Below are 12051 nucleotides of genomic sequence, written 5' to 3'. Positions count from 1 at the left end.
GGTGTGTCTGACTTAAATTTCTTTTTCTTAATCCCACTCTAGTCTTTTGTGGGCGAGGAGAGATGATTTCTGACTCCTTTGCCCGTTGGAGGGTAGAATGCAGCACTGAAATCCCTCCTGCCAGAGTAAGGGCTGGCAACTGCTAGAAACCACAAGAACGTAGATACAGGACCAGCCTCTACTTAGCTGACAGACACATGCTCACATCGGCATGCCCGCCCGCCCAAAAATCAAAGCGCGGGCTGCGCGGTTGGAAGCGGCTGTGCCCCATACTGCTCGCATCTCTGCAAACCGATGAGCTGAATATCACATGTCGGGGATTGGCAGCACACAATGGAAAGCCAAAGCTGTTCCCAATCCCTCACACTGAGACAATATTGATCAAATTGTCTGCTATAAATCTGTGGGGGGAAAAGCAAAATCAAACAGCCTCATCTACAGTATGCCCTCTCGCTCTGCTCCACTCCCAAACTCTGATCTAAGCACTTGAAAGAAGTTAAGATTTAATCCAGTGATTGCTTTGAAATGGGGAAGAGGAAAATACAAGTGGCTAGAAAAGTTACGTATCTGGTGCTTTATTTTCCTCTGCTAAATGAAAGGCTCTTCTCTCTTCTGTCTACTTGCAATACCAGATGCTTTTGGACAGTCAAATTGAGACATCGTAAAAGAGAAAGATTGCTGGATGTCCTCAGCATTTTTTCTTTTCTTTTCTTTTTTTTTTTTTTTTCTCCCCTGAAAACTGGGCCCCTTTAAAGATGTCTCAAGTATGACACTCAAAAACAGAGTTGTCCCAAATTGCACAAGTGTTTTTCAAAACTCAGCCAACATTTTTAGTAGCCTATGCCTCAAGGAGTCTGGGCACCTTACCCAAAGAGAGCTAAAAATGTAATTTGCAGTTCTTCAAGTAATCCAAAACAAAGTATCAAATCCCTTCCCATCCTCCTTTGCCAGGGAAAGTCGCTGTGCGCCACGACTGGCCTCGCTCTGCTGCGCAACGGACGGCAGGAGTAAATGGAGGGTGGAGTGGGAGAGCTTTTGGAAGAACCCTCAGGCTGTGCGCCATGCTCAGCCCTACTTAATCATGGTTGCCTTGCTTGAGAATCAGGTTCCAAATAAAGTTACCTTGTTGTCATTTATGCAGAAGAATTTCAACCCTCAGAATTTCCTTGGCTGCGCTGTGGCTGATGGCTTTTTCCACGATTCTAATACTCTCTCAGCAGATACATTCTTGGTGTGGGTCACTAAGCAGGTGAGAAAGTGCCGAATTTTCCAACTGTGTGGGTTTATGTATGTGTGCATTGTGGCTGTGGAGGAACAGTCTAAGGATGTGCAGAATAAATGCACATGGCAAAAAAAAAGTGATAGATGCATGATTTGACATTCAGTTAAAGGTCTGATATTTACCTTTTTATATAAGAAATCCCTCTTGAGACTTAATCCTTTGCCTCAAGCAATGAATTGTTGCGGAACAATTATCAGTGTAAAAATCTTCATAAGCGTTTATGCACTGTTCTGCTAGAGGTGGACTGAAAAAGGCTTTCATTTGTCAATTTCTGGTTCATTACAATCTAGGATTGGTGTCCTAACACATTAACCATTAATTAATGAATTAATGCATAATTTATCTGTACGAGTATACATATGTGTATTTTATGAAGTTTAGGTAAATAAAGAAAAGCTGGAAGATGAGACTTGTAATGTGACCTTGTCAGGGAGATTTGCATTTGCAAAAGTTGCTTAAAAGAATGCATTGAAAACACTTTTGAATTTCAGAAAAAAAAAAAAGCCTGACTTTTTAAATTTTAAATTGTTTTTACCAGTTATTGGTAAAAAGCTTACAGTCTCCTACCCGGAATAAGGGCAGTTTTAGCAAGTAAGTGATGTGAGAGGAAATTATACCCAGCCCTAGGCTCCGACTGTGAATATTCAGTGTACATTACGCTGCCTCCCTGAATTAAAGAACCAGAATCAACTTCAGGTATCAGAACATCAACTGGCTGCCTGAAGAGTACGGAGCCGTTCATCTGCTCCCACGCTGATGGTGAGCAGCTGGCCAAGAGGATAACTTTCGGGGTCTCCACAAAGCCCAAGAATCTAACCCATGGCTAGAGACCAGATACAGGAAGGACAGAATGGTGTCCTGAGGAGATACAGACACTCTTCTAGGCTGGCTGGCATGTCTTGTTCGAGCACACAAGGTCATCCTAACCACAAGAATGGGACTGGGAAACAGTTTTTGCCAGGCTCGGTAGGAGGGCCTACGTTTTGCCTTCCTGTGCAGCAGGGGGCATGATTCAGCCTCCAGGACCATGTGAGCATATTGCAACCAGTCCCTTCGCTGTCCTTGCAGGAGCTGCATTTCAGGTGGCATTTTGAGGTCTCTTGTTCCCTGCCAGTAGCACACTTCTCACTAACATATCTCCTCAAGACATAGTAATTAAGGCATTCAGGCTTACAACAGAGATAACTAAGTGGAATAATATGCGCTTTGACCTCTAAGTATCAGAGGAGGCTGCATCTTAACCCTCACCCTATTGTGTGGAAACAGTTGTGCCCTATGAACATTGTAGAAGTTTTGTAGGTTTTACGCCCAGAAAGAAGCATTATGATCACATAACCTGGCCTCCTGCATAGCACCAAACTTTCAGCCTCACCCCATAGTTTCTGCATTAGGTACACATCCGTGGTTAACCTGCATCCTGTGGCGAGATTGTATATTGAGTTATGGATCGATTAGAATACAAATTGAGATGAATTGCATTGGATTAACTTGAATTTTCAGTAGTTCAAGCTTGCCTGTGCGCATTTTTCATTTCAGATGCCAGGCTTCTCCCAGTTCTGCTTCTTCTTTGCCATCTATTTTGTCAGCTACTGGAAGAACAATTTATGTTAGGCTAGAGGTTTCTATCTTCCTTGGCTTGGATTGCACAGCCTGGATTTATCTCCTGTAGAAAAGACACGTAGTTGTTCCACAAGCAGTGGAAGTAAATATTGTTTTCCTTTAGATGTTTGTCCTTTTTAAACCCTTTACATATTCCTTATGGTAAGATGAACTTTCCTCGTGTCCTGTATGCTATGTCTCCCTGGTGAAAGATGGTATGTGTTAGCTGACTCTTAGGGAGATGATTCTGTGCTTTCTGCCAAGCCATTTGCACCAAAACAGAGCATATAAGGATGAGTTCTTCCTACTTTTTTTTTTTTTTAGCTCCAGCAGTGCACTACTTTGGGTTTCTGTCCTTCAGCAGCTGCCAATCTTTTCCAGGATGGTAGGAACATAATATTCTTTGAGATTTCTAACCTGAGATCGACAGATTCAGAAGTTGTTCTGTGGAGGCAGACAAACAGATGATTCAGAAAGACAGCGCAGACACATAAACTGGTTTCCTTAGGAGATGAAGCTACAGATTATTACCCAGGAAACTTAAGGATCTTTAAAATTGCTACCCCTGAGTATTCTTACTAGTTATCTTGCATCCTGTCTCTTTGAATCTTCTCTTAAGGTCCTTGGGGATTTCACGAAGGAATGGAACTGTATGAGTCTGCACAAAATGTTAGGCAAAATTTTCAAAGTTGTGAGGTGATACATATGGGATCCTGTAGACACCGCCTTTCTGCAAGATTCTTAAAGCTTTTTGGTGCCAAGAGTCATCTCTCAAAATTATCTTATTCGAATAATGTAATTATGCAGAATCACTTTCAAATATGCAACCAGAGTGACTGAGAATTGATTTCCTTTACCCCAGCTGCTGTGCAAGATTAATTAGGTATAATTAGTATGATGACACTTTAAAAATGTAAAGTATTCTTTAAATTTTGAGTGCTATTTACACTTACTTTATCCAGGACATTGTTTGATGCCATAAAATCTGTTTTTTATGCATTTCTATATATGCAGTTTCATCTGAAAAGAAAGCTTTCGTAACTTGACAGTGGGATATATAGGAATTATGTAATGGATGCATAAGTAGGGGTTTTAAAGTGATTTGACTTTTAAACACCCATCTATGGCTGTAACTGGTAATCTTTTTTTGTTTTGTTTGCCCATAAAGTCCTTCATCTCACAGTTGTTCAGTATTTAACTTCTTGACTCTTGTGAGATTGGATATTCATCATAGCTCTCAAATGGCCATCCACATTTGCCAAGGTAAACAGATGATTCATAGATATTTCTTGTATTGGTGTTATTTACAGCACTTGCATCTGTGTTTGTGTGGCACCTAACACGAGGTTTCCCTTTTTTCTTGCCATTTGAAAAAGTTCACCGATCCTCTGCACTCTCAGTTAGTCATTCCTCCTCTACTTCATCCTGCCAAAGTTTTCCACCCTCTGAGCTGTGCTGGATGCCAAATGAACACTTTGTGTGGCTGTACTTGAAGTGGGGGAGGAAGTACTTGAAATGGGGGAGGAAGTAAACGTGCCGCGAGGGAAGGAGGACTGAGTCTTCAAATATTATCTTCGTTAATTGCTTTTTTTACCCCTCAAATCTATGGCAAGTTGTTCTTACAAGGCAATCAAAAAAACCTATTTTAAAGCAAAAGGAAAAGATTTTTCCCAGGGATGAAAAATATTCCTGAGAAATCCCCCAAGCTCTCAAACTTTCAAATCTTTTGTAAGAAACAAAAAAAAACCCTGCTATAGTTAAAATGCAGTGAACCACAGTTAAAGTGGAGCAGATACTTCAATCCAGACGTTTCTTGAAACTTGTGTCCTTCACAGGCCTAGTCATGCTTCTTGCACTTTTTGGGTTTTGTGTTTTATTGAGGGGAAGAAACTCAGTAATGACAGTTTAACCAAGTTAGACTGTTCTGTGTGCTCAGGCACCCCAGCCACTTCTCCTCTGTGAAAAGGAGATTACCAGAAATGATGTCTGGGACAAAAGGGAGGAGCCCAGACATTCAAAATGAAGTCTCCTCTGGCTCACTCCTGGTAACATATTCCTGAGCACAGCACTTTAACTCTGAAGTGTCCTTTCTTGCAGCCACTGAGCCTCTTTCCCTGACTCATTCCATATTCTTTTTCTCTTCTTGCTTCAAAACGCACTTCTTGTTTCCTGTAATTCTCCATCTAGGCTGGCTTCATAACTATCTGATTGAATATCCCAAGCACTTGCACTGTAGTGAATATGGAAGCTGGGTGTAAATGTATTGGCTCTTGGCCATCTCTACTGACTGTTGACTATATTTCTTTGGAATTGCAAAACTGTTATGTAGCAACACCATGCTATTTGGAAGAGGCACAAGCATTTGGTTTGTTTTTGGGTTTTTTTTGTGTCATTTCTGCATGTATGTAGATTATACTGTGTGCTAACTAATCAGTGGTGTTGGATTTCTCATTGCTCTTTTTAGCAAATGTGAATGATACTAGCAGAATGTGCACACATACATCAGTTCAAATTTCCCCCTTCTTTTTCCGTGTCCCACTTGAATAATAACAAATAATCATGACTTTTCCCTGAGCTTGGCTGTCCCCGGGCCTAATTCCCTCTACATAATTTGAGAGTTAGATTGCTTCAATATGCTTTAACTTGTGCTGTAGAAAAGTATTATCAAGTGACTGCTGCACAGTGATGCCGGATTGCTATTTGTTAAGACAAAGGAAAGGTTATTACCTTTATCTACTTTTATGTATTGTACCTTGCTCCTTTTACATCATTTAGTTCAACTTTAATTTTTAGTACTTTTTGAATAAAACTGAGCCACAAATATCTTGTAGTCTCCTGCTTATTACATTGGTTCACCTATTTATGAGTCATGAAGATAATGCAGCAGACTGTTGCAGCAGCACAGATGACTGCAGTTTTTGCAGCTCAGGATGGAACCAATACAGATATTAACCCTGTTTCTGCAGCCCTAATTCTCAGCAATGCCCTATGACAGGAGGGCCAGGTAATTCAGCTGTTTGAGTAAGTGCATTTTCATTCTTGAGGGTCCTTTCTGTGGTCTTGTTTCAGTGGTTATATCTCATTTTATCTTCTGCTGTAATCTTCTTAATGTGTCTTAACTTAATGGCTTTGTTTGATGCCTAGAAATATTATAGCAGGTAGGTACCAAAGAAATTGAATTTATAATGATACTGGAAAGTCTTGGAGATAGCTTGGTATAGCTGCTATCATAATTGCAAGTGATAAAAGGTTTGGTCAATTTTTGCACTATTACGCCTTCAACATTGTGTTGTGCACAACATGAATTGTAGCAACGTGCCAAAGAAGTCAAAATAATAAAGAAAACAGATTAGCCTAGAACTTTACAACTAGAGAACTTTAGTCAAGGAGCCTCTTGGGTTTTATTTACTGGCAGTAATAAATAAAAGAAAAAGAGACTCCTAAAGTCTAATTTAGCAGGACAAATATAAATCAGAGCTGCTGCTGTTTCCTTCTTTGCTTTCTTCAGGTGACTGTATCCATTCATTTAGCTTCATGGCTGAGGACAGTGTCCTGCTCACAGCAGAAGGACCAGAATACCCCAGTGCCCACAGCCTTCGACCATCCAGCCAGTAACCCTGCTGCTACCCCCAGCGAAGGCCTGTTTCCATGCCTGTAACTCACCCATATGCAAATGCTTCTGACCTTAATTAAAGCAGTTCACCTCTCTGCACCTCAAGGGATGGTTTCCTCATAAGGCAGTTGTGTTTAATTAGCATTTGCATAGCGTTCTGCTGGTTGCTCTCTGGGAGCATTGTTCAGTCGGGAGCGTGGGATTGCTGAAGTCTGACTGGCAAGCTTGGCACCCTCCTAATTGACACAGAAGCCAAGTAGAATTTACACAAGGAAAGAACAGAGAATCATTAATGATGGATCATTAGCAAGGAGCTCCATTGAATGAATGCAGATAACTTTATAACTCCATCAAAGTGAAAAGTAGCATGATTAATGATGCATCAAGTAATAAAGGCTCAAAGAAGACACTGATTTTCTAATTGCAGTGCAATTTTCTTGTTTGCTCTAGTTTGTAAAATTAATTTCTTTGGGAAGTGGGAAACATTCTATGCTTGCGGTGCATTTAATATCAAGTTCAGTTTAGGCTCATTAGAGGTTTTCTTCAGTGTCTTTTGATATCAATGCAAAAGGTCATATTTTAATGTATGCAGTATTTACCCTAGTAAAAATTTGCAGAATGAAATGCAAATCATGTAGAACTATTCAGCTAGTTCCTTTGCAGGTTTTCTGCTTTCTCTATATAAAGAACTGTCAGATACCATCAGAGTTTGGATTGCTTTAAATGTATATGTCATTGGGTTTTGTTTTATAAAAATTGCTTGATACTTTTATTGATACTTTGAATTTTAGACTAATCAACCTCGAAGAGGCATTTTTGCTCTGAGATTATTTTCGTGAACGTTTCACTTGGCATAGTTAGGTTATTGCTGTGTCTTATATTTGAGCCAATTCAGTCCTCTGTCAGTCCAAGGGAGATGTATCTGAGTGACATATCTGTTTCTTTAAAATGTACTGACCTCTCACTTGAAATTTACCCTGAAAATTGAACTCAATATGTTCAAAAGTGAATAGAAGTAGGGAAGTAAGATGGTAGAAAAATTATCCTTGATGTGACCTTTTCCTTAGCTTTCCTATTTATTGCTGGGTAGAAGAGACTATGAGAGCTCACCTAATTTAGCTGAACTAGTCCTAGTCCTAGTTCAGCAAGCCCCAAGGTAGTATTAGCTGTGCCAAAGCAGTTCTTGTTCCTAAACACTTCATTGACAGAAACTCTGCAGCCTCCTCAGAAAAACTGTTCCTAAGCTTTACTACCCTTATCGTTATACAACATTATTTTCTATTACCTAATGTCAGTCTTCTCTCTCTCTCTCTTTTTTTTTTTCAATTTAATTCAATTATTTCTCATCTATTGAGAGCATGAAAAATTATTACTTGATTGCTTCTTGCAGCAGGGATGGATTTTGTTTTGGCTTGGGATTTGTTGTTTTTACTCTTTTCTTTTCCTATACATTTTGGTTTTGGTCTCCTGTAGAATCTCCTGAAGTGTTGTGCATTGCTGTGCAGTGTGAGACCCACACCAGAAACTTCTCCAACTGTGACCTGCCAGTATTAACTAGGGCAAAATTATTGTTTCATATGTTCTGCATCTTTTTCTCTTGTTCGTGCATCCCTATAGGGCGTTTGCCTTTTCGCAACAGCATGATATTGCTGAATAATGTTCACTTTGTGATCTAGAATAACCCCTACCTTGCTAGTAGTCCCCTGCCCTGTATTTGTGTAGTTACATGCAGTTCCTCCCCCTTGACATAATTGAATTCCACGGTTTTGTTAGTCCGCTTCTCCAGAGTAGCCAGGTAATTTTGAAAAATGTTTCTGCCTTTAAAGTAATCAAATTCACTTTTAGCTTGAAGTCCTCTGAAAACAGGGCAGGTACAATCTGACTTGCAACAGCAGATCCACTAACAAATACACAATTATAGCCTCATTCTAAACAGATGCCTGGGGAGCTTACTTGAAACAGTCCTCCATTTTGGAAGGACCCTGCTAGCTATTCTCTGAATATGATTTCCCACTTAGTATCACACCTGGCTTAAGATTTACCTAAACCTTCCTTTATTCAGATTACAAAAAATATCAGTGCCAAGTTGCTTTCTGAAATCCAGATCTTGATCTGACATCCTGTTAGTCAGGATGTTCTTCTCACCGGACTTCAGATTTCTGGATGGTAGAGGTCTACATCTGAGGCACTTGTCTAGCCTCCCTTTCCTGGGGAAAGACAGATGGTTGCAATTCATGTGGCCAAGTTTGGGCAAAGTATGACAAGAATTGCGCTGTAAGTGTGCTTTTTCCTCTACACTGACTCTAAAAGGAGTCAAAGACTCTAAGCAATTAAAAATCTACATGTAGACATGGTTACAGTTAAATAGGATGTATCTCATGTCCACTGTTTCTTCTGTGCAGAAAGACAGGAGTTTGCATGGATAATGTTTGTTCTTAGTAGAAACATACTGGTTGTTACTCATCTCCCGAGTATTTTCACTGTGATTATTTGTTGCAATAATTAATGGAACTTGAGGTTAAAAGGTTTGGTCTCTAATTCCCCAGTTCTTCTTCCTTCCCTCTTCAAACACAGGAATGATAGTTGACCCGTACCAGGACATACTCATTATTCCTGAGTTCTCAAACAGAAGTGGTTCTGACATGTAATCTGCTTTTTCTTTAGGAATGGAGTTCATCATACCTACTCATGTGAAAAAAAAAAAAACCCACAAAACTCTTTTTTTCTAAGCGCCTTTTGTCTTATTCTGTTTTGTTTGGAGATGGATGCCTTGAGTGTGTTAACCACTTAATGACAACTGATCTATTTAATGAAGACTGCAAAAATGATGTATTTTGGCGTGTTGCATGACTGCTGTCAGGAGCTCTGCTCAAACAAGTAGTCACTAAAATAAGTAGTGACCTTCGCTACTCACTGCTTACAGAATCACTTCTGATTGTGGTTCATTTCCTTTGCTGGCTGATATGTTTCTAATTCCTTCAGAACTAAGTCAAACACTGTTCTGCCTGATAAAGCATCCTACACATTTCATTTCTAAGTAACACTTCAGTGGTATTGACAACTTTGTCTTTAAAATCTTTTGATAGTATAAAAAAGACTATAACTGTGAATAAAGGAATCCTTCTGGCAATTGTCCAGAACATCAAATGGTGTTAAATTTTGTATTAAAGTTTTCAACTGACAATTCTGGAAATTTTGGTCCTCTCTCTCTAAAACAGTTATATCCATACATAGTGTGTATAGATAAGTGTACTGACAGTAGAGTAAATTTGCAGTCTGTTCTCTCCTTTGAGACTACCAATAATGATGTGGCTACTTGTCTGCAAGGAGCTATGCTGAAATCTCTGTTTGGTTCACTACGGGTGATTCCAAAAAGTAAGGTCTGGCTACCTGTGATAGGCATGAGAGTACTCAGCCTGTTGTGTGCTTTTCCCAGTGACAGTATGAAATGATTCCTGCTAGAATTAACCAGTGCTGAGTTACTGATCGTTGCCACTACCTGTGTTTTTGATAGAAAACATAAAAGAAGGTTGGGATTCAGCATTGCCACAGGGTAGTGGAGCATGCTGCGTATCACAGAATCATAGAATGCTTAAGGATGGAAGGGACCTCTAGAGATCATCTAGTCCAAGCCCCCTGCACATGCAGAGTCACCTAGAGCACGTGGCACAGGACTGTGTCCAAGAGGGTTTTGAAGATCTCCAGAGAAGGAGACTCCACAACCTCTCTGGGCAGCCTGTTCCAGTGCTCTGTCACCCTCACTGTTAAGAAATTTTTCTTTAAGTTCCCATGGAACTTTTGATGCTTCAGTTTCCGGCTGTTTCCTCTAGTTCTGTCAGTGGCCACCACTGAAAAGAGGCCAGCACTATCCTCCTCACTGCCTCCCTTGAGGTACTTATAGACGCTGATCAGATCCCCTCTCAGCCTTCTCTTCTCCAGGCTGAACAGGCCCAGCTGCCTCAGTCTTTCCTCATAGGGCAGATGTTCCAGGCCCCTGATCATCCTTGTAGCCCTGTGCTGGACTCTCTCCAGCAGCTCCACATCCCTCTTGTACTGTGGAGCCCAGAACTGGACACAGTGCTCCAGATGTGGCCTCAGGGGGCATAGGTACTTGAGCTGTTGCTAACTGGCAGTGGTGCTTCCCCTGGTCCAGGGCACTGCTCTGACAGCCATAATGGTGTATTAACATGGCATTGGGTTGGATTCTCATGGTAGGATTGCCTCCTATTCAGGAGTATGGGGGTTTTCTCAGGACATGCCGAGTGTGTCCTGAGCATTGCAAACCTTACGCCAATAGCATAATATTGTAGACGTATGCCTCAGATGTATGCATTTGGTGAACTACCTAAAACTGTGTTATTGATACATAGCTAGCCTATTGTAAATAGCAATTTATTTAGTCTTTACTTCCAAAACACAACTTTTCTCTGATAAGCACTGAATGACTTGCTCTGAAAAGGAAATACTCTCCTTTAAACCAACATAAACGATTCAGTATGAATACAGGTAGTTATTTTTGATATTAATTTCCTTCCTATCTCTTTTTGGTTGTGTTTTTACAGGGCCAGCTGTCAGATACAGTGAATTTTCTATGTCGCAGCCGAAGCCGCCGCCTCTTGTTGGGCAGCACACAGTGGAGATACTGAAGGGCACACTGGGCTACAAGGATGCTGCCATAGAAGAACTGCTCAGCACTGGTGCTGTGGCTCAGCATGAGGTCAGATAAGGAACATTAGCTACATTCCTTCACACTGAGTTCACTTTACTTTGTCCTCTCTTTGCTCCCTTCAGCTCCCCTAAAGGGACTCAAAGAGAAGACATAATTTAGTTCCTATTTTCATCCATGTGTTTGTATGATTTTAACACTGATGTATCAAATAAACAATCTAGCACTGTCTGAGTGAAAGATTTTCTTGGGGTGGGAGGACAGGGAAGTAAACACAATTACATAGTCCTGTGTGGATACTCATTTTCTATACTTTGGATGGGAAATCGAGTTCTTATCGTAATTACAGTAATTGCATAAATGTTTGTTCCCCAGAAAGATGTAATGTTAGTGAAAAGAAGCAGAGCCTTAAAAATCTCTGTATTCGATTCTCCAGTTGTACAAAGTTATCTTGTAAAATTATTCTAGTACAAAATCAGTCATGTACTAATGGATGGTTGATCTGACCAATTTTGAACAGAATCAGCAATCATAAACTCTTGGTTCATTTCTATTTTACACCATAGATAAAGTAATCATTGCAAAAATCACTTCTGTTCCCTGGTATTATTACCTACCCACGCCAGTATGTCTTTATATTACATTGCATGGTCATGACCATGCCATCATGTTAGCAGAAATAAGCTAAAATTGGCGCAGTTCTCCAGTTATAAAATGAGCGTATTGCACGATTTGTTGAGAGACAAACTATGACTGAATTTTCTTTCATAATTTTATTCAAAAAGGCCCTTGGTATCAATTAAACATGGATGCAAACAAAATTACCTGCTGAACGTCAAATATTAACATTTGACAGAGTTCGCAGTATGGTTCTGTGGATAGGTGTTGATC

At 40.2% G+C, this 12051-nt stretch overlaps 1 protein-coding gene across 1 annotated transcript in view; it reads left to right on the top strand.

Moving 5' to 3' along the window:
• Positions 1-11391, top strand: part of SUGCT (succinyl-CoA:glutarate-CoA transferase) — a 286888-nt gene extending 275497 nt beyond the window's left edge. Inside the window, exon 16 of the mRNA XM_088520850.1 lies at positions 11057-11391. Within this exon, the coding sequence (XP_088376976.1) occupies positions 11057-11220 (164 nt within the window). The 3' untranslated portion in view covers positions 11221-11391. The remainder of the gene's footprint in view (positions 1-11056) is intronic.
• The last annotated feature ends 660 nt before the right edge of the window (positions 11392-12051 follow it).

The sequence above is a fragment of the Tinamus guttatus genome, unplaced genomic scaffold (assembly GCF_059628265.1).
Source record: "Tinamus guttatus ecotype Peru unplaced genomic scaffold, ASM5962826v1 Tinamus_guttatus_pri_ptg000104l, whole genome shotgun sequence".
NCBI classification, from domain to species: domain Eukaryota; kingdom Metazoa; phylum Chordata; class Aves; order Tinamiformes; family Tinamidae; genus Tinamus; species Tinamus guttatus.
Note: the sequence above shows the minus strand (reverse complement) of the source record. Positions and strands in the feature narration are given on the sequence as shown.